The sequence below is a fragment of the Equus przewalskii genome, chromosome 5 (assembly GCF_037783145.1).
Source record: "Equus przewalskii isolate Varuska chromosome 5, EquPr2, whole genome shotgun sequence".
NCBI classification, from domain to species: Eukaryota; Metazoa; Chordata; class Mammalia; order Perissodactyla; family Equidae; genus Equus; species Equus przewalskii.
Genome location: NC_091835.1, coordinates 64000935 through 64028033, shown reverse-complemented (window position 1 = coordinate 64028033; position 27099 = coordinate 64000935). Strand labels below are relative to the sequence as shown.

Genomic DNA, 27099 nt, shown 5'->3' with positions numbered 1-27099 from the left:
TAAGTTTTCAAAATCTTGTGTGTATTTTGCATTTGCAGTGTTCAAGAGCTACATTGTAGCTAGTGGCTATTGATTATACAGCACAGCTCTACTGGATTATCATAAGCTTTTGTAGTTCTTGATTTAAGATTCTTGATGTTAAGGACTTCCATTGTTTCTTCTCCCTTCAGGCCCCTTAGTTTCTGTATTTATACCTTGACATAATTGACAGCTCTCTCAGGCTTCCATTTTCTTACCTGTCAATTCTAGTCCTTCCTTGTTCTTTTATTGTGAGTTTTGTGGCCTTGAAAATGTGTACTTGATAGTAACACAGAAAAACACTGCGGTTCTGAAAATAAGGTGATCAGAATGGCTATTGCTATCAAACCAAAGGCAGAATAGCATTTAACTCTACTGTATACATGTCTCCGTGTCTCCTTGTCTCCTGCCACTTTCTTGGTAAGAGATTGTGATGATTTGGAGAAGGTCCTTTCCATAGAAGAGGGAGATATTAAAATGAGTATTTTTTCAATAGAGCAGTACTTACAAAAATGATGTCTAAAAACCTAAGCTATTGAGCAGTTTTAAAATGGAAGCCTGCAAGTTCTAATAGTTATTTTACTACTTATGTACTGGTAAGCATAATACAGCATGGGTAATGACCCTTGTTCTGGAGAGATTGGAGGTTGATAGCATAGAAGCCAAAAGTCTGCCTTGAGAGCCGGTTACTATATTTATCAGAAAAGTATTTTGTATTTTGGTTTCTCCTTGAGAATTTTATCTACTTTGGTTGCTGGAACTATATTCATTTTACATTGCTTTATTCATTCATTCAGGAAATTTTTTTGAGTGCCAATTATGTGCCAGAAATTATGCTAGGCATTCATTCACAAAGACAAAAATCCTGCCCTCATTTTCCTTATAGTTTTCTGGGAGATCCCCAATATTCCTTCCCAGTCTTACTTGTGAGAATCTCTTTGTAACACTTTAGAAAACTTTGAAATGAGAATGTTTAAAAACCTTAGTTTTTATTTGTTTATTTTTTCAAAGTAAGCTGTGCATCTAATTCAAGCTGTATCTTTGCCACAGTTGTCATCTGGATGTGCAAATATGTTGTAAAACTAACAGAATGTCTCAGGATTACCCAGATGTTTGGCAAATTGAAGACATGGCTGCAGTGGAGTGTGCTTCATTCCCAGAGCTGCCGGTCCATTTTAAAGGCTTTCTGGTTGTGACTTAAGCTCATTTTGCAAGTAACCCTGTGATTTGTGCAGAGGTTCTCGGGGTGAAAATTTTACTCTCATGTTAGAAGAACCTTCTCGGATGCTGGATCTGGAAACTTCTTAGTAAGTCCTAATTAAGAAGTTTGAAGCATTCTTTTTTATTGTCTAACAGGACCAGACCATGAAGCTGGTTGAGAGCTCAGGCTGTCCAGCTTTGGATTGTCCAGAATCTCATCAGATTACCTTGTCTCATAGCTGCTGCAGAGTCTGTAAAGGTAAGGCTTTTTGTAATGTAAGATTTTTGTGTGTGAGTCATTCTAGGAGGCTATTCAACTGACACAAAATAGAAACTTTTATAAGCAACTTATTTCCAAAGACTACTAGTATTTCCCTAAATACTTTCCTGATTTGGCACACAGTAGGTAGTCTCGAAATGTTTATTGTAGTTCTTGAATTAAAATTGAGATCTTCCTATGCGTTTCTGCTAGGTGTCTTGTACCTGTCGCAAGCTCTGGATCTCAAGACTTCTCTCTGTGGACTGGTTCTGAGTCAGCATGACACTATTGAAAAAACTTATGCACCAGTGCTGAATTATTTTATTGGTTTCCTTTGTTTTTTGGTTTGCTCTTCGTTTCTCTTCAGTTTGTTTTTATAATTGACTTAGCCTAATTCCCGTTTTGATTACTTCAGATCTCTCTCTTCTCAGTTCCACTCCCCTTCACTCATAGGCTTCTATACGACCAAGAAGAGAGAGGCCATCAGACATGCGTTGCTTGTTCTGTGCAGCCTCTGCGATGATAGTCCTAGAAACGATAAATAGAAGGGACTTCAATTTTTGGTTCAATATAAGAAAATAGTAAAATTTGAGCTATTTGGAAATGCAGTGGGCCAGCTCAGGAGGCATTAAAGGTTCTTATTTTTTATTATATTTTATTATAGATTCAAGTATTAAAATAAAGGATTGATAATCTAGAACTCTTTATGATCCCTGCCAATCATGAAGTTATATATGCCTTCTAGTATTATCTTGAAATTTTGTGTTTGTGAATCCATCTCCTTTATTGGATTATGCACCTTGAAAGTAGGGCTGAGTCTTTATGTTTATCTCTATATACTTAATACCTAGTATGGCACCCGGGATGTAGTTGGTGCTTATAACTCATATAGTTAGTCTGAATAACGAACTGCCCCAAGTGAAACTGGCACTGGGTCGAATAATGGCCTTTATGTTGATGCAAAACAAAGTTTAAATAGAAAAAGGTAAGAAAAAGGATGGTTGTCTAGTGGTTAAGATTCAGCGCTCTTGCGGCCACAACCACCCCCGGTTTGTTTCCTGGTCAGGGAATCACACCACCCATCTGTCAGTTGTCACACTGTGGCAGCTGCATGTTGCTGTGATGCTGGAAGCTCTGCCACCAGTATTTCAGATAATAGCAGGGTCGCCCATGGTGGACATGTTTCAGCAGAGCTTCCAGACTAAGACAGACTAGGAAGAAGGACCTGGCCACCCACTTCTGAAAAAATTGGCTATGAAAACCCTATGAATAGCAGCAGAGCATTGTCTGATACAGCGTCGGAAGGTGAGAGGATGGTGCAAAAAGACCGGGCAGGGTTCCTCTCTGCTGTACACAGGGGTGCTAGGAGTCCTAATCGACTCCATGGCATTAACAACAACAACAACAAAAGAAAAAGGAATTTTATAAAACATGTGCTATTTTGTTTCATTTTAATTGCTTCCATTTCGTTTCCTGATCTATTAAAAGTAGACATAAGATCCCTCTCTCTCATTTTTAGCAAGGTGGTGCAGGTTTTTCTTTTTAGCTTCTTCTTCCATTCATTCAATTAAAAGTTCTGTGTAAGGCTCTTGGGAATTTCAAAGTGGTTTAAGACTTGGTCTGTCTTTCAAGGAGCTCTTAGGATAGCTCTCAGGAACTAAGGAACCCCACTAAAAAGGACTATCATCAAATAGACAAGAAGGGCTATTGGAGTTTTCATCCTCACAGTGCCTTGCATAGAGCACGTGTGGAATTTGAAATGAATCAAGAGCACTCATTTCAGTCACTTGATTTGGGAACTGAACTCCATCTGCGCTTGACTGGAGTGTCTTTGACAGCCAAAAGTGGGCTACCCCAGTGCCTTTCGAGCTTGAATGTCCATACAGATAACCTGGGCATGTTATTAAAATGCATATCCTGATCCAGCAGGTCTAGGGGCAAGCCCAAGAATCTGCATTTCTAACAAGCTTTCAGGTGATGCTGATACTGCTAGTCAGTGGACCACACTTTGAGTCATTATCTATTGCTGCATAACGAATTGCCCCAAAGCTCAGTGGCTTAAAAAAAACAACTATTTATTATATATCATAATATTTTAGGTCAGGAATTCAAACAGGGTTTGGCCAGGTGATTATCTTGCTCCACATGGTGTTAACTGGGACACTCAGCTGGAAGGTAGGCTGGGCTGGAAGGTTCACGATGGCCTCCCTGTGTGCTGGACATCTTCGTAGGGCTGATGGGAAGGCTGAGCACAGCCAGAACTCTCTACCTCTCCATGTAATCTCAGGACTTCCTGTGATCTCTCCAGCAGATTAGTAGTCAGACTTCTTAAATGATGGCTTGGGCTCTTAAAGACGTGGTCTGAAACTGACAAAGCATCACTTCTACCACATTTCATTGGTCAAAGCTGTCACAGGCCACTCTTTATTCAAGGGGAGGGGAAATAGACACCACCAGGATCAGTGAAGTATTAAAAATTTGTGGCCGTCTTTAATCCACTAGTAGTGGCCAGAAGCTAGTCAGAGACTGGGGAAGTGAATAGCATAGAAGTTAGTCAAGATTGGCTAGGACAAGATTTGAGTAAGAAGCTGAGATAGGCCTTTCATATGTCAAGAGAAGCCCTGATCATATCCCTTTCTTTCTAAAAGAGGCTTGATATATTACAAAAAGCAAGTTAAGAAATGGAAAAGCTAGCTATGAAAATCATGTTAGATTGTTTATAGTTTAAAAAATTAATGCGTTTACACAGCTCACTCAAAATACGACAAAATGTACTGTGACCTACACCCCCTTTACCTGAGATTCTGATATAATTGATATGAGATGGAGCCTTGGTATCAGCATTTTAAAAAACTCCCAGATAAATTCTTTTATGCAGCCAGCATTGAGAATCACTGGCTTAGATAATATTGGAACTGAAATTGGACAAGTTGGTCATCTTGAAACATTTAGCACCATTTATAATAAAGATGGCTTCAATTTCTGACTTCAAATGTATAGAATAAACAAATGAGTTCTCCTGGCATTCTCTGACTTTTAAACTAGAAAAAATCAAGTTCTCAAGGCTTAAATATTCTTATTCCTACATGTATGTTGTGACAGATTCATTTGTAATAAAATTGGCCTCCAGTTTCCAGGCCTATCTGCCTAGTGCTAAAGATGCTGTGTTCACAGCTGAAAGAGTAAGTTGTTCAACAAGTTAGTAATTATTCCCTGAAGGAGAGCACGAGGTTCAAGTGTTGACCTTTCTCCTAGAGGTTGGAAACCAAGCTGTGCACCAAAATAAGGCTCCAAATGTTTAGGCACCAAATCAAATCCAACCAAACTGTTTTCTAGGTACCCTACAGCTGGCTGTCTTCTGGAGCTGCAGCTCAGAAGCAGCGTAGCAGCGATGTTCTTTGCACTTTTTTCATATTTGAGAGCCCTTTCAAGGAAGCTTGTAACAAATTACCACATGACACAGACTCAGTGACACAGCGAGGACTTAGAAAGATACAGAAATAATCTTATTTCAGTTTTCATATCTGCAGCCCTTTCCATTCTCCTTCTCCCTTGGCAGCCCCTGTCTCTGCTTGCAATACCATTAAGGCCTATACACTAAATGTCCCACTTTAATTTTGCATTTATTTCATTGTGCTGTATAGTTATAAGTAGTATGGGCATCCATATGCAGAAGGCTGAGTGGGTGTAGATTGTTTTCTCCCAACTTCTGGATAATCCATGGTTTCCCACATTATTTAATCATAGCTTCATGATTCTTCTTACCTATTTATCACCATTAACATTATTTAGTTAATTTTTTTATATCCGGTTAGTCAACTCATTTTTTAACAATTTTGTTTCATTCCTAAGCAGTGTTATCTATGAAATAATGGGATTATTTGTAGATTCATGTATTTCTTGTACATATTAAAAGAAATCCATTGCCATTAGTATTCAAAAAGAAAAAATTCATCCACGCACACTTTGGGAAAAATTAGGATTATCTGTCATCTTGCAAACAATAGAACACCCAATCCAACTGACTTAAGCAAAGAAGAAAAAAAAAAAAAGAAATATATGGTCCCAGTAAGCAGCTTGATTCAGATCTCAAATCCTGCCCCTTTCCCCAGCTGCATCTCTCAGTTTGTCTCCTCCGAGCTGGCTTTATTTTCAGGCTCTATGTGTTCTCAGGTAGACCCCTGACATTCTTCTGTTCACATCAGTATGATACCCAGGCAGGTGGAAGAAAAAGTTCAATATCCTCATGAGTTGAACAGAAATCTCAGGATTGAGTTTTAATCATCTTCATTAGCCTCAATCGGATCATATGCCCAGCCCTTAAGAAATGATTGTGTTCTGGCTGGTGGGATGCATTGATTGGCTTGGCCTTATCTGTAGCGCAGTAGAGTCATTTTCCCATAAGCTTGTGGGCTGACAGTAAGGGCAAATGTTTCGTCCAAAGTATGACTAGGGTTTTTGTTTTTTTTTTTTCCTCACGAAAGGAGGAATAGATACCTATAGGCAAAACCAGCAAATATTCACCTCAAAGTTACTGTATTCTCTTCCTGGTCATGTACAACCTTTGTATAACTATGTATAACCTTTATGTATATCATTCTTAGTCCTAATCTTTTGTATCCACTCTTCCGTGCTTATCCAGTTCTAGAGAGATGCATATTAATATTTTATAGAAAGATCTATACTTAATAAAAGGTATAGAACTTCATGTAAATTTGAAAAGCTTACAAAAGGAGTAGAAAACTTGGTATCCTTGAGGTTAAAATCCAAAGGAGGAAATAAAAGAAAGGCTAGATTGTATTAGATCATTGATCCATCCATATGTAACAAATATTTAAACTTATTTTATGATAGGTTTCTCAACATGTTTGGTTTGTGGCTCATTAGTAATAGTCTAATTGCTTTAATTATTAACAAATACTATACTATTATGCTTTTATGTAGATGATCTCATTTGAACCTTACATTTTTGTGCGGTAGATATTACCCTCATTTTACAGGTGAGAAAAACTGAAGGTTTAGAAAGGTTAATTAACTTACACGCCTAGTGATTTTCATAGCCAGTAAGTGGTGGAATTTGGACGTGAATCCAGGTCTTCCAACTCCAGAAGCCAAGCACGCATGAGTAGAAATGCAACTCTGAAGGGAATAGGACTATGATTTATTGCCAACTCCTACTCTGACTTTTTGAAGTTATTCCCTATAGATTGGAAACAGCCCACTTTAATTGAGCTGAATTTTCTACCCCTCAGTAGTTAGCCTTTGACCCTGCCATTTTGGATCTAAGCAGTAAAACAACCAATAGATTCAATCAACATGTTTGTTGAGAAAATAAATCAAAATAGCTATCTGACATTGTTTAGAGTAAATTAGAATTTGATTGATGAAATTTTCAGTTTTCAAGTCTCTGGGTTAATAAGAAAAACCCATCTGATAAAAAGTAAAGCACTCTCTAACTGAACCTAAAATGGTGAAAGTGGGATCACACTGTATCTAATAGTTGGAAAATTCTTGCAGCAGTTAGACGCTGCATAGTGAGCATGCGCATATTTGATGCTGAGATGAGGGGGCTCCCCACCGCTTGGGCAGAACTGCAAATGGGTTGTAATAGAGGTGGCATATGGCATAGACAGTGGTAGCATAGATTGGGCAGAGCCTGAAAAATGGGGGAAGAGAAAATGCAGCAAAGTGAAAAGTTGAATGGATAGTTTTGAAAAATATAAGCTTACGAAAGAAAAATAAAAATGCATTAGAAACGGTACCTGTTCTTAGTCATAGCGCTCTTGAAAGTTGTTTGAAATATTACAGGTAAAATTATACCAAGACTTAGCACCGTGTTAAAACATGATCTCTTAATTTTCTATGTATCTTAAGGAGCCAGCCAGTTTTTTTAGTACCTTTGTTTTAATTTAGCATAAATATGGAGTGACTTTTTGGAGCCTTTTCATTTTATATTGATGGTGTGCTGAGCTATTGGGATAGAGAATGAAGATGGCTTTTTAGCTGAAATTATTCCCCCTCAGGCATTGTAAAAAGATAATGGAATACGTTTTAAGAAATATGGTCTCAATTTAGCTACTTAAAGAAGAAAGAAATAAAAAGACCCTAGGAGAAAACATATTTAACTTTTCTTTTTCTTAAGAATGAACTTTTTACTTCTAAATATTCAGCTTTAATCATGAGCATTTAGATTGTGAAGAATCTTGTCAAGAAAAGTAAGGTTGTCAAGTGATTTAAATGCTATTATTGACCATATATTTTTCTAGTCTTTGTACATATTTTTTGTTCTATTTTATTTCTGTAGAAATCACTAATTCATTTGATTTTTCCTATCTCTCTCTCTCTCTCTCTTTTGTTTTCTTTTTTGACGAGGAAGATCAGCCCTGAGCTAACATCTGTTGCCAATCTTCCTCTTTTTGCTTGAGGAAGATTGTCCCTGAGCTAATATCTGTGCCAGTCTTCCTCCATTTTGTATGTGGGACACTGCCACAGTATGGCTTGATGAGCAGTGTGTAGGTCTGCGTCCGTGATATGAACCCATGAACCTTGGGCAGCTGATGTAGAGCCTTCGAACTTAACCACTATGCCACTGGGCTGGCCCCTCTATCTCTTTTTAATGCCATCATTGTATTTTGAGAGCATGCCCCTTCTTAAGGCTTGTTAAGTCATACAAACATTATTTTACTATACATCCTAGTTGCATTTCACGGGGGATATGTTTTAACTCTGGGGTGATATTAAAAATATCCGTAATGAGCACCAACCAGTCAAAATGGGCATCAACCACTATGCTGTACAGAGTCCACCTGTTGGCTGTGGTATAGTTTAGGCCACCCTTTCACTGAATCACCATGTTCTATCGTAATTTTATTACTAATAAGATGAACCGATTTAGAACTTCCGTATTCATGATTTTGTCCAGTCAGAGTTTTCTCTTAGCTGTAGACAGATGAGTTTATTCTGAGCTACGTGAAATAGATTCTTCTAGTGCTGTCTTCTTTTATATGTGGACTGAAATAGTAATTCATTAGACAATGTAAAACTAGATAGATAACATGCATCAGGCAATTTGAAAATTGTTTGAATGATGTGTGATCATGTAATTTCCGTTAAAAATGAATTCTAGTGTTCAAGATTTTCATTTCAGCATCTTAGATGATCTTTGAACAAGGGATTCACACAGAAAAAAGAGATCATGCGAAATTACACATGATTGGTGTCACTGTTTATAAAATGTTCCATTTTTCTTTCCTCTCATAAACTCTGGGATCTGTGAAATCTTTGTAATTCATAAAAATTTTCTTCTTTTAAGTGCACGCTCTTTGCCTTGAAGATTTCCAGAGAAGATTAGATTAAAGTGATGCAATTTTTACTTTTTAATACATTTGGAATTTTTTTTTTAAAGGATGCCAGGCTGTCTATTTCATATCCTAAATATGCAATGTGCACATTTTGTCTGGCCTGGTCTGTATTACCCCTAGTTAGTGATAATGTTCCACTGCTAGTTCTCAGATTACTTTTCACTGTGTTATGAAAATGAAGATTCACAATGTAGAAGAATCTTTCCAAGATCTTTCTTTGTTTTTGATATTTGGAGGACTGTAATTAGAATATTAGAATTAACGTATTAAACATAAAGAAGTTTATAGTACAGATAGCATGGAGTTCTATAAATATTGGATGAAGATATCAATGTAAAAAATCATTTAGGGAAGATAGCTTCTAAATCAAGGGACGATATGAAGTAGATAAAGTTTATTTGCTTTGTCAGAGTTTCGCTTACCTGAATAAGTTTCTGTTTTCTTGTAGGTTATGACTTTTGTTCTGAAAGGCATAACTGCATGGAGAATTCCGTCTGCAGAAATCTGAATGACAGGGCCGTTTGCAGCTGTCGCGATGGTTTTAGGGCTCTTCGAGAGGACAATGCCTACTGTGAAGGTAATCCTTGCAATGATGTGTAGCTCAGCCATATAAATTTCCTAGGAGTACTGCACGCAAAATTTATTAATTTCCCAGGTTGTCAAGTTGATGGGCCCATTAAAAGCAGTGAATTTAATTTGAAGCATATTAATCAGCTAAAAATAATTATCTTTCAAAGTATAGTTTTTCAGCTATCTGCTGTATGTCAGACTAATAAGTTAATATGGCTGGTTTCTTGAATTAGAACAATACTTCCACTGTGAAATTGCCTTCTTTTTTTTTCATAATTAGATATTCAGATTGTTCACATATCGACATGATTCCTGTGGCTTGCAGTCAGAACTGGAGTCAGAGTTTTCCAGACCATGTTGTGTAACAAAGGCAGTCAATTACCCGGAAGACAAGGTGCTCACCAGTGCTTTTGTTTGCTACTGCGAGTCATCTCAGTGGTTGGCATCATGCACTAGGGTGTTTAGTAAATAGTTCTGGTGGAGTAAATAGTTTCCTAGTTATTTTTTTAAATCTTAACTCATGTCCACGGTAGTTTATTCTCTCATGGAAACAGTCCAAATACAGTGAGGAGGCCCTTGGCATTCACAAATACTATGGCTTTGACTGTTCATGACGACCCCAGAAGTCCCTGAGGTATGGTAGTTTATTATTTCTCTGAGGCCCAGATTTGAATCCTTCTCATTAATTGTGTGTCTAGCAAGTGGGTCTTGCAAGTAAGAACACTGATATGGTGGTATTTGGGCATTTGAAGGTTTGGAGGGTTCTAGACTTACTTTTTCCAAATGTCAAGAATGTGCCATAGGTCCTTGGAGATGGAAGAGCTCCAAGGTTTGAACATGCAGCCTCTGTTTAAGCTACGTCATGATTCCTTGGCCCTTGGGAAACCAAGTTCTGTTGTTTTCCTTGGCTTTCAATAGATTTTTTTTCTGCTTTAAAAATCGGTATTCATTTTTAAAAGGGACCCTTTTTTCTAAAGTATTTCTTTAAGTGCTTCTGATGTAGTCCTAAAGAGACCCATTCCATTTTTGCCGAAGGAGGGGCATATGGCTTCCCTTCTCCATTCGTAATACAGATTTATTTAAAATTCCTCATTTTGAAAACTTTTATGTGAGAAATGGATTTAAACTGGCTTTGTGTGATAATGTATTTTTCATCACAATATTTGAGCTCTCTAATATGTAATAAGCCTCATTGATATTGTTAATGTGTATAATATGAAACCACATGATATAAATTCAGTTGATATCTCTTTTTGAATCTTAATTTTATGACATTTTTTATTTTGAGCTACCGCTTTTGTTGTTGTTAAGAAGTCACTCATGTAATAAATGTTTAGTGAGCACCTGCTGTGTATGAAGCATATTTCTAGGCACTGGGTAGTAAATGGTGAATAAAACTGATAAGGTTCGCATGCTCAGGAGCTTACCTTCTAGGGGAGGACAGAGAATAACTGGGTACCTGTAGAAATAGAGAAGACGATTTCAGGTAGTAATAAATAATAGGAAGAAAACAAAACAAGACGATGTAGTAGAGATTTATTGGGGGTTAATTTGGATGAGATGGTCAGGAAGAGCTTCTGGGGCTAGAGAGGGGAGGGTTGACAGTTGACTTGAGACTTGATGAAAGGAAACAGCCACGGAAAGATCTGGAACAGAGCATTCCAACCAGAAGGAATAGCAAGTTGAGAGACCCTAAGAGGGAACTAGCTTCGATGTTCTAGAAACAGAAAGAAGGATAATGTGATGAAGCAGACAAGTCAGAGGAGGTGCAATGGGAGAATTAGGCAGGGCCGGGTAATTTGGGGAGGCTTGTAAGGATTATAAATTTGTCTCAAGTAGGGGAGTGACATGCACAGACTTGTATTGAAAGGATGACTCTGGCCGCAGCGTGTTAGATGAACTGTGGCGTTTAATGTGGTGAGGAGAACAGAAGTGTAAATGAGAACACTAGTTGGAAGACATTGCTGTAATCTAGGCAAAATTGTTGGTGGACTGGATTAGGAACGTGATAAGGAAGGTAAAGAGGAGGGAGCATATCCATAGCATGTTTCGGAAGCAGAGCCATCAATGCTTGCAGATAGTTTCTTGTGGAGGAGAATTGAAGAGGGATCAAGAGGAGTCAAGGTTTGGAGTTTGAGCAACAGATGGACGGTGTTGCCATTTATTGAGATGAAAGAATTTAAGGTAAGAGGCCAGAGATTTAGGTTAAAGTATTTATCAACGCAACCTATTGAAAATCAGTTTAATCGTAAAGACTAGATCGCTGTTTTTATCTACAAGTTTATGTGTAGCACAAATTGGCAGCCATTTTCCATCCTGAATGCATCACACTGAAAAATGGCTTGTAAATTTCTATATGTTGTTTGTCATTTAAAGATGTAATCTTCAAAAGTTAAGAAAATGGTGGAAAAACTTATTTGTTGATTATAGAGATCTTGAATTATTTATACATGAGGACTTATATCTTTTGTTATTCATGTTAACAGGTTTTAAAGTATTCTGATCAAATTTGGTTTTCCTTTTCATTCTATTGTTGCTAATTTTAAGGATGTTTTGATTTCTTGTAAGCAACACTTTTAAAAAAAACTTTAAGCAATTGTACAGGTTATTTGTCAGCTGGCCCTATAGAGTTCCAGTCCTCTAAGAAATTAGACTTTTCATTATATACAAAAATAAACAAGTGATCATTTATAAGTGATATAAATTTTATTTACTATATTGGTGGGGTTGTCTTAATGATATGACACTGTAATTGAGACTATTGATTTTTACTCTAGCTTCCTTGATCAGGGTCAGATTAGCACTGTAAATATTGGAGTTCATTTATTCATTTGACAAATATCTATTGACTGCCTACTTTGTTCAAGGCTAGGCTTGAGTTGAAGCTGTAAATAAGATATACATGACTAATATTCTTTCAGCCAAGAAAGGTAATAAACAGATCATTACACCAAAGAGCATTTAATTGCAAGAATGGCAAGTGCCTTGAAAGAGAAATAAGTTAACAGAAGGTCTAATCTGGATGGGTGGTGAGGTTAGGGAAAATTTTGCTTGAAGAAAACAGTGTTATTCTGAAATCTGAGGGATAAGTAAAAATCAGGTAGGCATAGAAGTGAAAGTGGGAAAAAAGGGAATCTTCATGTCTGCAGGCCTGGAGGTGAAAGAAGCACTTTGTAAGAACTGAAGGAAAGCCAGGCGCTGGAGGCAGAGAGCGAGGGAGAGGTGCCTGATGAAACCAATGATGGAGAGCAGGGCTTTGAAGGGCAACTAAAGATGAAGGGTTTCATTCAAAGAACAAGGGGGAGCCAGTGAAAGGTTTTAAGCAGAGGGGTGCCATGATTACACTTGTGTTTTAAATAAATCACTCCAACTGCAGGCTGACTAGGGCTAAGACTGGATGCAGGGAAACTGGTGCATGGGAAACAGTGGTGATTTGCACTCAAAGTGGAGATGGCGATGTGGATGCTCTCGAGAGCATTCGTAAGGTAAAACCAGTCCTGATGATTAATTGGTGATAACGGATGGTGTGGAGAGAGGTTTCAATGTTGATACTCAGGTTTCTGGCCTGAGATTAGGCAGATATTGGTGCTGTTCACTTAGGGAGCAGATGGGGTGGAAAAATCATGTTGGGTTGTAGTGCCTATGGGACATCTAAGATGAGTAGCTGGTTGAAGGTACATGGATGTGGCGTTCAGAGAAGTTTAAGTTGGACATAAATCACAGGATTCTTTGGCATATAAATGGTAGTTGAAGAAATGGAAGAGAGTTTTGAAAAACTCCAGTATTTGAGCATTTTGTAGAAAAGATGATTTGGTGATGGAGACAGCAAAGTCATGGCTGAAATGTAGGAGAAAAGAGAAGAGAAGATAGTGTCACAGAAACCAAGGGAAAGAGAAGATTTCAAGAAGGAAGTAGAATGCTTCTGAGAGATCAAAAAAGATGAAGACTGAAAGATATCTTTTGCATTGAACCTACAAATGACACTGAGGACATCAGCAATGGAGATTTTGGTGCAAAGGTGAAGACAGAAACCAGTTTGGAGTACACGGAAGATGGCATGTGGGGAAAAAACGGATCTGATGAAGGGAGAGAACTCCTTCCAGAAGTTTGCTTATGAAGGGAAGGAGAAAGAGAGCAGCAGCTTGAGGGCAAGTGGGGCTGAAGAAGGGTTTTTCTTCTCTACCCCCTTTTTTTCCTTTTAAATTCTGCACCCCTCTGCTCCTGCCCCTACTATCTCAGCCATGCAGATGATAACTGCTTGTTCTTGAAGGAGTTTTGCAATTCCTTGGATGTTTACAAACATGTTTTAATATTAGGATTTTATGACTGGATGGTTTGTCCAGCCTTTAAGATATAAAGGATCTAAAATAACTGGAAGTATATTGACGTCCTTTATGTTACTTACAAACTATATGTTTACCATCTTTCTCTTTATATTCATCTCCATTCATTCAATATCCCTTATTCCCTATAGATTCTTATCAAATTTTTAGTACTTCCTCTTTCATTTAGTCTCTTGTCACTACATAGAGTCTATAAAAGATGTCAAAAATTCAGTTGGACATCATGTTTTTCAGAATGGTTCTTTGCTACGTGTCATCACTTTAAACTGAAAATCGTGGGAGCTTTTGATGTTTTGACTAGATTGTCCTTCTTGACATTCCACTAGTCAGTAAGGTTAGGACCATCTTGACATTCTGTTTTAGATAGCGTCTTCAGAAGTCGTTCATTTGGTAAGTAAGTCTCTTTAGCACATATAGTTGCTGGGGATTAAGCTGTGTCAGCCCGATAGAGCATTACGATGAAGAAGCTTTTTCCTGATTCCCAGACCCCTTAAAATCCCTGGCATTGTTGCTCTCCAAGTCTTTGGCATTACTCTAAGAACAGGAAAACAGTTCTGTGTAAGTGAGTCATTTATATAATTTTGTACCACACATAATTACTGAAATTGGCAATTGATGTCTTATTAATGAATTCTGAAGTAAGTTTGTGGGATGTTTCTTCAAATTAACAAGAATACAGGAAATCGTTTGGTATAGTCTAAATGCTCTAAAAGAATAATCCTTTATTGATAGACTAATTTGTCTTGGATTTGTTCAATCTGTTTCATTCTCACTCCTGCTATGAGATTTCTTTTTTTTTTTTGAGGAAGATCAGCCCTGAGCTAACATCTGCTGCCAATCCTCCTCTTTTTTTGCTGAGAAAGACTGGCCCTGAGTTAGTATCCATGCCCATCTTCCTCTACTTTATATGTGGGATGCCTGGCTCAGCATGGCTTAGATAAGCAGTGCATAGGTCCACACCCGGGATCCAAACTAGTGAACCCTGGGCCACTGAAGTGGAATGTGTGAACTTAACCACTGCGCCACCAGGCCAGCCCCCAGATTTCACTTTTACTTCATGCCACCTTCTGTTTAGTCATTCTGTGTCTCTCCCTCTCCTCCTCAGCCAGGACCCATGCTCCAGATTAGCGTTTACAAAACACTGTTTCTTCTACTTGAGAGTTCACGCTGCCTTCTTGTTGCTCACCAGATCGTGCGGACTCTTTTGCCAAAGTTCTAAGGCTCTCTGTCACCGGGCCCTACATAGCTATTCATCCATTAAGCCTTAACAGGTCACCCTCAGCTATGTTGACCATTTCCTTTGCTCTTGGGGGTTCGTCTGTGTGCTGAATTGAACTGTGTCCCTCCAGAAGTCTTATGTTGAAGTCCTAATCTCGAGTGTCTCAGAATGTGACTTTATTTGGAAATAGGGATTTTGCAGATGTAGTCAGTTAAGATGAAGTCATACTGGATAAGGGTGGAACCCTACTCCAATGTGACTGCTGTCCCTATAAAAAGGGGAAATTGGACACAGACACTGGGGAGAATGTCATGTGAACATGAAGGCAGAGCTAGGGGTGATGTGCCTACAAGCCAAGGAACACCAGAGATTGTCAGCAAAGCACCAGGAGCTAGGTGAGGGGTGTGCAACAGACTGTCCGTCACGGCCTCAGAAGGAACCAACTCAACCCTCTAACACCTTGATTCTGGGCTTCTAGCCCAAAGAATGGTGAGACAATAAATCTCTGTTGCTTAAGCCCCCAGTTTGTGGTACTTTATTCTGGTGGCCCTAGCAAACTAATGCAACCTGACAGAAGTCCCGTTCACTCTCTGGTCTGATGATGGTCCATGATTTCATCATCCTTGTAGACTCTGCTTAATTTTTATTTTTTCTTTGAAGATTTTCTTGATGAATTAAGTGCACATAGATTTAATTTCTCAAATCTGTTTTTGATTTTATCTGACTGAAGAATTGTTCTGTACTGATTTATATGCAGTTGTCCAGATGTAATATACTTTTGTATATGTATACTGTATTACTTATTAAGGGATTTATATATGTGTGTCTGGATATGTTTTTCCCACCCATACTATTAGTGTCTTGTGGTCATAGACTGCTTATTTTCCTTGGATTCTCCCAAACTTGTAAAATAGGGACAGACAGTATAGAGTTCAAGAAAATATTTGTTTATTGATGGTTTGAAATGCTTAGATATGCTGAGCATGTTGTCCCTTTAGGCTACCTGATCTCTAAGTAATTATTCAGGACAGGCATTGAACTTAGTGAATTGTGTTTATATTGTGCATAAGAAAGTCTAATTGTCATATTGATTTTTATAGCTAAAAATGGATTCAGTTGTTTCAAATTGTTATGTATTGGGCTTTAAAAATTATTTTGGGTAGTGCAAGGAAAGGAATTCATTTGTTCATAACATTCATTATTTGTAATTATATGTGCACTGATAAATGACTTGCATATTAAAAGGATCATAAATCCCAGAAATTTTCCCATTTCCACCATTGCTTTTACTGAACTCTCTAAGTTTTTATGTAAGATTTGAGTTCTCTCTACAATTTGCAAATGAACTCACTTGAACATCAAATATCTGGCATGTAGAAGGTGCTTAATAAATGCCAGCTGAATGTGGAGATTGGAATCTTAATAAACGTTTGTTTAGCATCTGCTATGTGCCAGGCATGGTACACCTTCAAACATAAAATATAAATTATTGCCTTTAGACATCTAGTTCAAATATCTATTTTCTTTTTTATTTCATCGTTCATGACAAAAGAAACACAGTCTCCTCCCACCTCATTCCTGTCTTTGTAATGCGATCCTGTAGCTAATGATGCCTCTTCTGCCTTGTTTCTTGTTCAGCATTTCAGGAGATTCTAGCCCAGCTACAAAGTAATGTGGGCATAACTCTTAATGAAAACAAGTAATTTCTTGATTCTTTTCTATTTTGTATTCTCTTTCCTGCTATTGTTTGTCAACAGGGCTATAATAAAAAAACAACACCAATGACTAATAACCATATGGTTCTTTGGAGGCATTTAAAATGCTTTTCACATACAAAACCTCATTTCATCCAGCAGTCCTATGATGTAGGCATTATTATAATCTCCTGTTTTGTAGCTGAGAAAACTGAAGAGCTTGGATATTAAATGATTTACCTAAAATCATTTACCCAGACAGCAAACAATAAACCCAGGGTTCAAATGCATGTCACCTATTTTCAAATTCTGTGGTTTTTTTTTCACTACTTCTAATTTTCATATTAGATACCTAATCTAATTCTTAGTTTTATAAGTAAAAGTAGCATATAGATTTTTCTTTAGAAAGACAATTTTTAAAGCAGTTAACTGGCTTTAAAAATTGAATGTTTCTGGAGAGGAAAAAACAGTTTGTAGTCCATCCAGAAAGCAGCTTATTGGCATTAAAGAAACTGTAATGAGCTGGGTCCACTGTAAATAACGCACACAGGAAGACAATGGGAAAACAAACTGTGTTTTTCTTTCTCTCTTCTTCTTCCCCTCTCCTTCCCTTCCTCCTTCCGTTCTTTCTTCCTCCCTGTCCCTTCCCTCTCTCTGCTACTTACCACTTCACAACTGACTCGTTTAGTGATGAATTCTTGACAGGGCCAGTATCTGCATATCATTAACTACGAGACATAGAGCCAATCTGAGAGGATTCGTAGAGTAGGATAAGTGATAGCCTCACAGAGTTGCTCCAACAGATATGAAGGGAAAGATGTAGAATGAGCTCAGTTCTCTGACTGCAAACCCAGCACCACAAGTCCCCACTGGAGCTAATGGGAGGCCTGCTAACAGAGTGGGGATAAATAACCAGAGGACTGAGCCCTGTGGGATTAATTAGGGAATTCTAGCAGACATCGTAGTTTTCAAAACTATGGTTAATGATGCACTGTCTCTGGTATGTTATGGTAGAGTTTCTTAAATAAAAAAAGTCCAAGCTTACTGTATTACTGTATTAATCAGAGTTCTCCAGAAAAATCAGAATAGGATATATACATAGAGAGAGAGAGACAGACAGGCAGAGAGACAGAGAGAGCGAGAGACATTATAAAGAATTGGCTCATGTAATTCTGGAGGCTGAGAAGTCCCAAGATCTGCAGTCAGTAAGGTAGAGACTGGGAGAGCTGATGGTGTAGTTTCAGTCCAGGTCTAAAGACCTGAGAACCAGAAGAGCTGAGGGTGTAAGTTCCAGTTCCAGGGCAGGAGAAGACCAATGCCACAGCTCATCCAGTTAGGCAGGCAACTTTTTGTTCTAGTCACGTGTTCGATTGATTGAATGAGCCCCACCCACGTTAGGGATGGCCGTCTGCTTTACTCAGTCTACCAATTCAAATGTTAATCTCATTCAGAAGCACCCTCACAGACACACCCAGAATAATGTTTTGACCAAATGTCTGGTTATCCCATGCCCTAGTCAAGTTAACACATAGAATTAACCATCTTGGTTACAAATTAACAAAAAATAAATAAATAAAAGAGAGAGAGAGGAGGAAAAGCAATTCTGATGCTTCTAAATATGAACTGCCCTTTTAATGGCATCATCTATCCATCGGACCAAGTGAAAAATACGCTATGTAAAACAGCTTTCAGGATTAATATGACATATGGAAACATTAAAGTGTTTTTAAGGCACTGAGGAACATCTATTTAACATGTGTACAAAACTGAGGAAACAATATTTTGTTTTGGTTTGTTTTCATGAGAATCATTCCTTCTCTAATTGAGAAGTTTATTGATGCAAAAGTTCTGAAAATCTCTATCAAGTGGCACAGCTAAATTTGAACTTGCATTTACACTTCTTCTGGGTTAATTCATCATTTACTCTCTGTGATACTTAAGCTTTTTCTAACTCAAAAACAATTTCTATTCATTTGTAAACTTGAACACCATTAAGATATTCAAATCAGAAGAAAAGGGCATTTTTTTCTTTGAAGCCAGGGTATCTTCTGATATTATAACCACAGGCCCTCCAGGACCAGTTCAACAGACCTTGTCTCTTGTCAATACAATGATTAAGAATTGTCTTTGAGAAAATTTGCAAAGTCACATAGTCAGAGCATGCGCAGAAGAAGAAATCTTAACCTGAAATGACTGTGGAACCAACGATCCTCCTCCCCATGCAACAAAAGGACCAGGACATGACTGGAACTTGAAAGTCAGACTCTTCTCAGAAGCGGGGGGTCCGTCATTCAAGAAGATCTGGTGTTAGAATTCCTTCCCCACCTCATCATAAATGTTTGGAACCTTACCATAAATGCTTGAAGCCCACCAATCAAAACCTGCCCCGCCAGGGCGTCCACATGCCAGCTTGTTCTCCCTAACCTCTTAAATTTTGCCCCAAATCTTGAACTGGGGAGACAGATCTGAAGGCATACTCCCCTTGTCTCCCTGCAAATTAATCTCACAGAATAAAACTGCTCTCTTTACCCAAAAACTGATTCCATAATTAATTGGCTTGTTTATGCATATCGGGTAGGAGAACCCCATTTTGTGTGGTAACAATATGAAGGGAGGATTTTTAAATTAAAAAAATCTAATAAAGATTAAATTACTCTGAATTTCTTCTTAAGCATAGTTTTTCATGCAAAGGAGGTTGAAGAAACAATCAGTGTTACCCACATACTATTCTTTTGAAATCACACACCATAGTTGTATGACTTCCGTGGTCAGCTGATTTTTTTACCCCCCAAAGAATACACTTCTCTAGAAAATACTCATATTTGAGTCTGTTGGAGTTCATGATCACTTTGGATGCTCCATAGGAAAGAAATCATAAATTCAGTCATCAATTAATGATATATCTGTATATTAAGTAGGGTTAACAACAAGTACATTCTTCTCTCTGAGGTGGATGTATAGGCTCTTTTTGGGATTTTGATTTATAATTGGCTTCAATCATTAGACTTCATATAGAGAGTCCTTGTTCAGCATTTATTTATTCACAGTATTTATTGAATGCATATTATGTGCCAGGTATCAAATGGGGCTGGTGATGTAGCCGTGAGCAAAACCAACTAAGCTCCTGCTCTCACAGGACTGACTTTCTAGTGGGGGTAACATTTAAAATCTATACTGTCTTTCATGTGCGCCTGGAAACTAGAATTGTGATTGACGGTTTCGCACTTTGTTAAAATGAGTAGTCTTGTCTTTATACTCTTTTGACAGTTGTTTTTTAAGACCTTAGTACTCAACATGCTGATCCAAGGAGCAGCAATATAAGCCATCACGTGGGAGCTGGTTAGAGATTCAGAATCTCATACTTGATCTCAGACCTACTGACTCAGAATCTGCGTGTTAAGATCTCCAGGTGATTCCTATGCGTGTGAAATCTTGAAGAACACTAGTTGAAAGCACAGTTTATTAATTTATCATCTTAATGATTTGGTAGCTGTCCAGAGTTTTTCAGCCACATGCTCAACTGGAGAGGAATTTTAGTGTTCACTGAATAAAGTGTTCAGTTTGTTTTCATCAGTGTACAGTTTGGTTTCCTCAACATTATTTCTTAGAGTGTGGCTCAAGCTGCATCAAAATTACCTGAGGAGCTTGTTAAAAATTCAGATTCCTGGAGGCAGTCTTAATTCTGCTTAAGTAGGTCAGAGTTGGATCTCAAAAATCTGCATTTTTACCAGCTTCCCAGGTGATTCTCATACACATTAAAGTTTGAAAAGGATTGTTCTAGGCTAAATCTATATTGATGTCCTTCTAAGGATGACTTTTCAAAAATTATTATTTTTGAGTCTTTAGGTAATATGCTCTTGCCTAGAGAGATGAATTGTTAAGCTTGTGTGGTCATATATTCCCGTGTTTCAGAATGGTTTTAGTTTAAACCAGAGTTTCTCAACCTTCACGCTATTGACATTTTTGACTGAATAGTTCTTTGTTGTGAGGGACTGTCTCATGTCTTGTACGATGTTTAGTAGCATCCCTGGCCTTGGCCTCTACCCACTAGATGCCACCAGCACACTGTTGTTCACCCCCCTGTAACCGAACCAGGTTCATTTTTGCCGGCCGGGCAGCGCAGAAAGCCAAACACCGAGATGAGATTGCAGCAGAGAGAGAGTTAACTCACAACGCAGCCACGTAAGGAAGCAAGGGCATGAGCCTCAAACTCACTTCCCCAAAAGTAGGGACTCAGGGATATTTATGGGATACAGGGTAAGGTAGTCTGAAATGTGGAGAGAGGTGTTTGGAGGGGAGGGGAGGAGAAGTCATTGATGATCTGTGCAAGCATAGTCAGACTTCATGCCTCTTCATAGGACCCATGTTCAGAAAATGGTGGCATTAGCATGATCTGAGAGTGGAGTTTTTAGCTTCTTGACATCAAAAGGTCGCCTATTGGACATCTCTTGGGCCCAGCTGATGAGTTGGTGGTCTCAACCGGCCTGAAGTGGACAAGGAGTTCTAATTCCTGAAAAACAGCTCACACCCTCATTACCATGGTGACCCAGCCTCCAGGGAGATGTTATAGGAGCCTAGTGGGAGTCAGATAGCATATTGCCTAAGCAGCACAGTTAACAATGGGTGGGTTAAACAGCTCAAAGCCATAATCAGTAATTGCAAAAAGGAAAAAAAACCTTTAGTACCTAGATACTTAATCATCAATGGCTGTTTGCTGTTTCACCCCCACTCCCAGTCATGATAAGCAAAAAAGTCTCCAGACATTGCCAAATTTCCCCTGGAGGGAAAAATCACTAACGTCTAAACTAAGTAAAGATAAGAACATGGCTGTATGTGAGCGTGACCCTGTGTCTGTTTGTATTATTTGATTCTCTTGGGGGCATTTGGTTTTATGCCAGGGGCGAAGAGAGGTTTATGTACAAGCTTGTAAGGACTGCCTGGTCCTTTGGGCTGGTTTTAACACTGAATGGTGAGAGAGACATAATGTGATGATGTTGAAGGGGATAAAGTCATATTTAGGACATCGTAAACGCTACTATAGGGCCTAGCTCCCAAAGAACAAAACAAAGTTAGTTAGAAGAACATTTTTTTTTTCCAATTTTGAGTAGTTCTGAACATCCTATGAAGACCGAAGAAGTGCTGTGTGGTGTCTCAAGAGTTTTGTAGCTGTGGGGATGGAAGCTTCTTTTAAAGGGGCGATACTAGGAACACAGGGATAGGTACCAGTTTTGGAAGAGACTCAGAGAACATGGAAAAGGCCCAGATGATGCCCAGGGGCATGGCAGTGGGCAGTGATAGTAAGTATGTGTTGATTTATTCCTGAACCCATAGAAACACTCACAGTGCATTCAGAAGTAACTGGGAAGACATTGAAGGCAGGCCTCATTCATCAATAGCCAAGGAAATTTGTATCCGTAACCTGTAACATTGTTGAATTTCTGGTGTGATTTTGAGTTTTGTTTGGTCCACTATTCTCGCCAGATTGTTTACTTCTGCATTTCTTTGTAGCATAATGGAAACATTTACTGCCTGCCAGTGTTAAACAAGTATTGTCACCCTTATCACTTGTGTCAATACTGAAAAGTAAATCAGAACAAATACTTATTTTGTATTCACTTCTTGTGCATCAAGAGTCATTCTGGTACCTGGATGGATACTTTGCAGCTTTATATGTGTAGCCACCTGTAATTATTTTTTAAAGAGATATGTCAGAAGAATTTTGGGGATTTAATAAACAAATGAATGCAAAATGTTTATATGAATCAAATCAAAATCTTTCCCTTTTTGACGGATGGGGGCAGTTCTAATGTCATGGAAAGAACATTGCATAATAAGACCTGGATTTATTCTTACCTCTGCTGTTTACTAACTATGGGAACTTGTGCACATCACTTCCTATCTTTGAGCTGCAGAAGAATTTGTCTATTAAACAGAAGAATTTGTCTCATGAGGTTGTTGGGGGAGTGGAGTTTAAATGAGATTAAGTATGTGAAAATACCTTCCAGAAAAATTTATTTTGGAACTAAAATATTACACATTTAGTTTATTGGAAACTCAAGGCAACAATACTCATCGAGTCCATATGATGATATTGCCTTATATTTTAAGCCAGTTATAACGAGATCTTTAGCTACTTCAGTAACTACGTTAGCATGGATTACTTCCAGAACCAAACCATTTTACACCAAATTCCTTTCTGTTCTGAATTATATTCTACGCAGTTCTTGGATATAGAGTATGTATAATTTTGTCCTCCTTTTGCAAATTGTATGATAAGACTTTCAATGTAACCATCGGAATTCATGTTATTTCTTCTGTAAGTGAATAGCAGGTTAAAATACTTGATAATTACATGTGCATGTACTTGTTTATTAATTTTAGGGAGAAAATGTCTGCTTAGAATTAAGCAATTTGTTGTAAATCAATGGCAGGTGTCTCACGTGAAGCAGCAGTTTACCACTTTTTCATTAGATAAATGAAAATTATTAAACCAAAAAAAGGCCCTCTCCCTGGAAAGGAATTTATTTGAAGTAACATGTGAGGCGTCACATGATGAACAACTTTTAAAAATGAAATTGATGGAAAAAGTCTTTTTGCAACTCTAGTAAGTTTAAGGTCAGGTATAACTTAAAGATTAACTTGGAAATATCGGCTCTGTCTTGCCTTCTAAGAAATCAAAGTCATATGTCCCAGTTGTATTTGTTAAATGTGTTGAAGTCAATTAACAAATGCTTGCTTGAAATGAAACACAGCTGTTAGCATTCCTTTTACAATTCTCTTTCTCTCTTTATGTATTTACTAGCTTTCAAAAAGGAGAGTCAACTCCAATATAAAATAAGATTATCATGTGAATCAAGGACATCTGAAAAAAGTCTTCGAGATAGGAGATGGAAGTTTGAGCATGGTTAACGGCAAGCAAACAGTATAGCTAGACATGCTTAAGGATTGCACACATAAAACAAATCTGACTTTAATTTAATGGTCCTGAGATTATCTTTGGGATCTGTTGTGTAACCATATGATACTGTGAAGAGAAAAGAAGTGATGTGGTCAAAGCAACAGACATGGGAGTAAATCTTAGTTTCATTATTAACATTATGAGTAGAAACAGGAATAAGTTTGTAGGAGACAACAGTAGCTGGATTGCAGGAAGCAGTTAGGCACACAGAAAATGAATGTGACAGAGAAGGATGAGAGATTTGAGTTATGTGATGGAGGAGGACTTGGTTTGTTTGGGCAAATGCCTATTTCAGAGCAAAAAGAGCCTCATGTGTTTGGACACAAGAGAAAGTTAGGAAAGTTTTGCTGCCTTAATGAGCATGAAGCATTGGTTAAAAGCCAAGGACATATGGTTCTCAATTACGTCTCTTATTCATTGGTATGATATAAAAATAGATCGCTGGGATTTTAATAATGCATATGAATATTTTCATCTTTATTCTTTATTCCATTTTTAATTTCCTCCAAGTAATTTTTCTTTAATATGAAGAAGGTGCTTCCAAACAGATTTTTATAGATTATTCATATCCTTAAATAAGAATGGGATGGTGAAGAGATGGGACTGAAATTGTAGAATGTATATGTTTGTTTATACTGAATTGTTGTGAGGTCATACTTCCTAATCAACGTTAAACATTGATTAAGACTGTCAAATTTAGCAATGCAATTTAGTGAGTGATTTATGTATAAATAAGCAACTGGAAATTGGAGTGGCTCCGTATCTTTCCTGAAAGCATTGATGTAATGTTTAGATTAATCTAGTAACTCTGAATGGGCAGCAATTTGGATATTGTAGTGACTGAAACCCTTGTTTTCTGGCAAAATAAATATATATTTGTTAAATTAGTTTTTAATATTTAAAAATACTGATCTGCCTTCTTGGAAAGAATGCTATTCAACTCGATGAATTTTCAAATCCAATTTGACAAGGCAGTCATTCAAATGAGCCTGTCTGTTCCTTAGTTTCAAGCAAGTTGGATTCAACCAAAACTGCTGCTAACTAGCCATGAATAAGCACAGACGAAAAGTGCGGAAGTAGAGACAGATGGAATCCCCATGGTCAGAGAGGTTAGGGAGACACTGTGGAGGTTTTGGGACTTGATCTGGGTCTTGAAGAGTGAATCCAATTTAGATTGGCAGAGAGGAGTAAGCAAAGAGAAAGAGCGAGATATGTTTTGGAGTTTTTCTGCAACAGGAGGCTTATATCTAGGAGCGTTAGTAGATTAAGCTGCAAAGATAAGGGACCAGATTGTGGAGGAACAGTAGGTTATTTCGAGTGGTTCTAGTCTAGATTTGCCAACCACCAGCGTACAGCAAACATTTGGGAAACTTCTCAACTTCACACAGGTTCCTTGGCTGTGTACAGGGGCTAACTCTATCTGTTCTCCCTAGGTCACGGGGTTATTGTGAGAATTAACATATAATGCACATGAACATGCACTGTTAGAATCAAAGTGTTACAAAAGTGTCAAGTGGATAAATCTGTACAGCTGTGTGTGTATGGTTAACAACCCGAGTGAGCTGGGCGCTATGCTCTGCTTGGTAATCGTACCATGCATCCCAGCTCGGTTTCCTCTTATTTCCTACAATGATTATTTCAAACCCTCACCATTCCCTGCAAACCTTTGACTCTACCCATTCTCTGATTCTCAGCAGATAGCTTCCTTATCAACAAAAAAGAAACATACAGTAACTTCCTCATCCTCCTGCTCCATTACATAACCCTACATGCTTCACACCCACCCTTCCATCCTTCCCGCTAGTCTCAGTGAAATGGATACCCCTCCTCCTAGGAGTAATGGGTCCATCTGAGTACTGAATCTCATCTCTTCCTGTCTTCAGAGGAAGCTTGCTCCCTCCGTTATCCCTTCAAATTCAGTTTTTAGCTTCTTTCTCTTTGCTCCTTCCCATCAGCATTTAACTATGCTCGTTTGTCTCTTAACCTCACATCCCCTTCTAGCTTTTGTGTTATTGCCTCTCTTCCCCTTTATAGCCAGATTTCTTAAAGGCATGATCTGTTCTCACTATCTCCATTTCTTCATGTCAGGTGCTTTCCTTAAACCACTCCAAACTAGATTTTTCATCCCATTTCTCCTCCAAACTGTTCTCACCAAGGTCACTGATAACTTCTATATTGTTAAATCAGACACCTTTCAGTCTGTGTCTTGCTTGACCTCTAGGCAGCAATTAATTCTATTGATTGCTCCCTCCTTCAAACACTTATTTACCTTGTCTTCATGATGCTACACTGTATTGATCAGGGATCAGAGTTGCAAACAATAGAATTACTCTGGCAGTTTAAGCAGAAAAGGAATATATTGAAGGATGTTAGGATGTTAGGTGGCTCACAAGATATTTGGGAGGACAGGTTTAGATGATGTTTAGCCAAGACAACACCCATCATGCCTACGTACAAATGTCACTGCCTCTGCCTCTTGGTGTCAACACTACAACTCACCCAAATATTGCGCAATTCTCACTGATGACACCCAGGCCTGGACTCCAGAAGCTATGCCACTGCTATCACCCCGAAGTGCTGAATGCCTTCTCCACTATTCCTCTAGAAGATTTCACAACCTTGCTTAGTTATGAAGTTCTCTTCTGAAGTGAAGCTTTGCATATGTGCCCCTATTTGGCAATGGTGGGTTAAAATCCTATATACTAGCTGCCAAGTACGCTGAAAATTTGAGTTGTGACTTCCGTCTTGGGGAGACGGGGATTTCCCCAAATACAAAAGGTGTGATGAAAAGGTGATAGCTGACTACTATTTCGTCAGTCATTTGCTTCCAACACTCTTCTAGATGTGCTGCTACCCCTCTGAATAATCATTATCAGTCTCTTTTCTTTACTTGCCCCTTAAATGTTGAAGTCCTCCAGGACTCCATCTTAATTTTTTCCTCCTCATGGTGCACCCACTCCCTGGGTGCTGTTGTCAGTCACCATGGCTTTGTTTACCTTCTGTGTGCTTAGGACTCCCAACTCTTGACCTCCAGCCCCATCCTCTCTCCAGAGCTCTAGGCTCACATATCTGACTGCCTCTTGGACATTTCTACTTGGATATGTCATGAGCACCTCAAATTCAACATGTCTAAAACCATACTCCTCTGTAACCCAAATGCATTTCTCCAGTTCCCCACAGTACAAATCCACCCAGTTGTTCAGTTAAGAAAGAAGGATGTTGTTCTTGAGAGCTTCCCTCCCTCATCTGCAGGCATGCCTCAGTTCCAGAGTGCAATCAATTTTAAATCCAATATATATATTTTTGAATGTGCCACGCTTCCTCCATATTCAACCAGAATATAGTGTCACAGACAAAGGAACCCAAATTGCTAAGTGAGCTTCCTCCTAGCTTCCAGTTTTGCTCTTTCCTAATCCATCCTCTACCTTGCAGTTAAAAAGATCTTGCTTAGCAGTTCATGTCATCTCATTTCCCAGC

General features: G+C 38.3%; 1 protein-coding gene and 1 long non-coding RNA gene across 7 annotated transcripts in view; one reads left to right on the top strand and one right to left on the bottom strand.

Moving 5' to 3' along the window:
• The window catches only part of NELL2 (neural EGFL like 2), a 362958-nt gene that overhangs the window by 190789 nt on the left and 145070 nt on the right, over positions 1-27099 (top strand). For all 6 annotated transcript variants that reach the window (XM_070621103.1, XM_008519672.2, XM_070621102.1 and 3 more), the window contains 2 exons: positions 1375-1477; positions 9287-9415. In XM_070621103.1, coding sequence (XP_070477204.1) covers positions 1375-1477; positions 9287-9415 — 232 coding nt within the window. The remainder of the gene's footprint in view (positions 1-1374; positions 1478-9286; positions 9416-27099) is intronic.
• Positions 989-18997, bottom strand: LOC139083555 (uncharacterized). The gene is made up of 2 exons (XR_011540386.1): positions 18849-18997; positions 989-2005 (listed from the first exon to the last, which is right to left on the bottom strand). It is a non-coding gene; the product is annotated as an uncharacterized lncRNA (long non-coding RNA).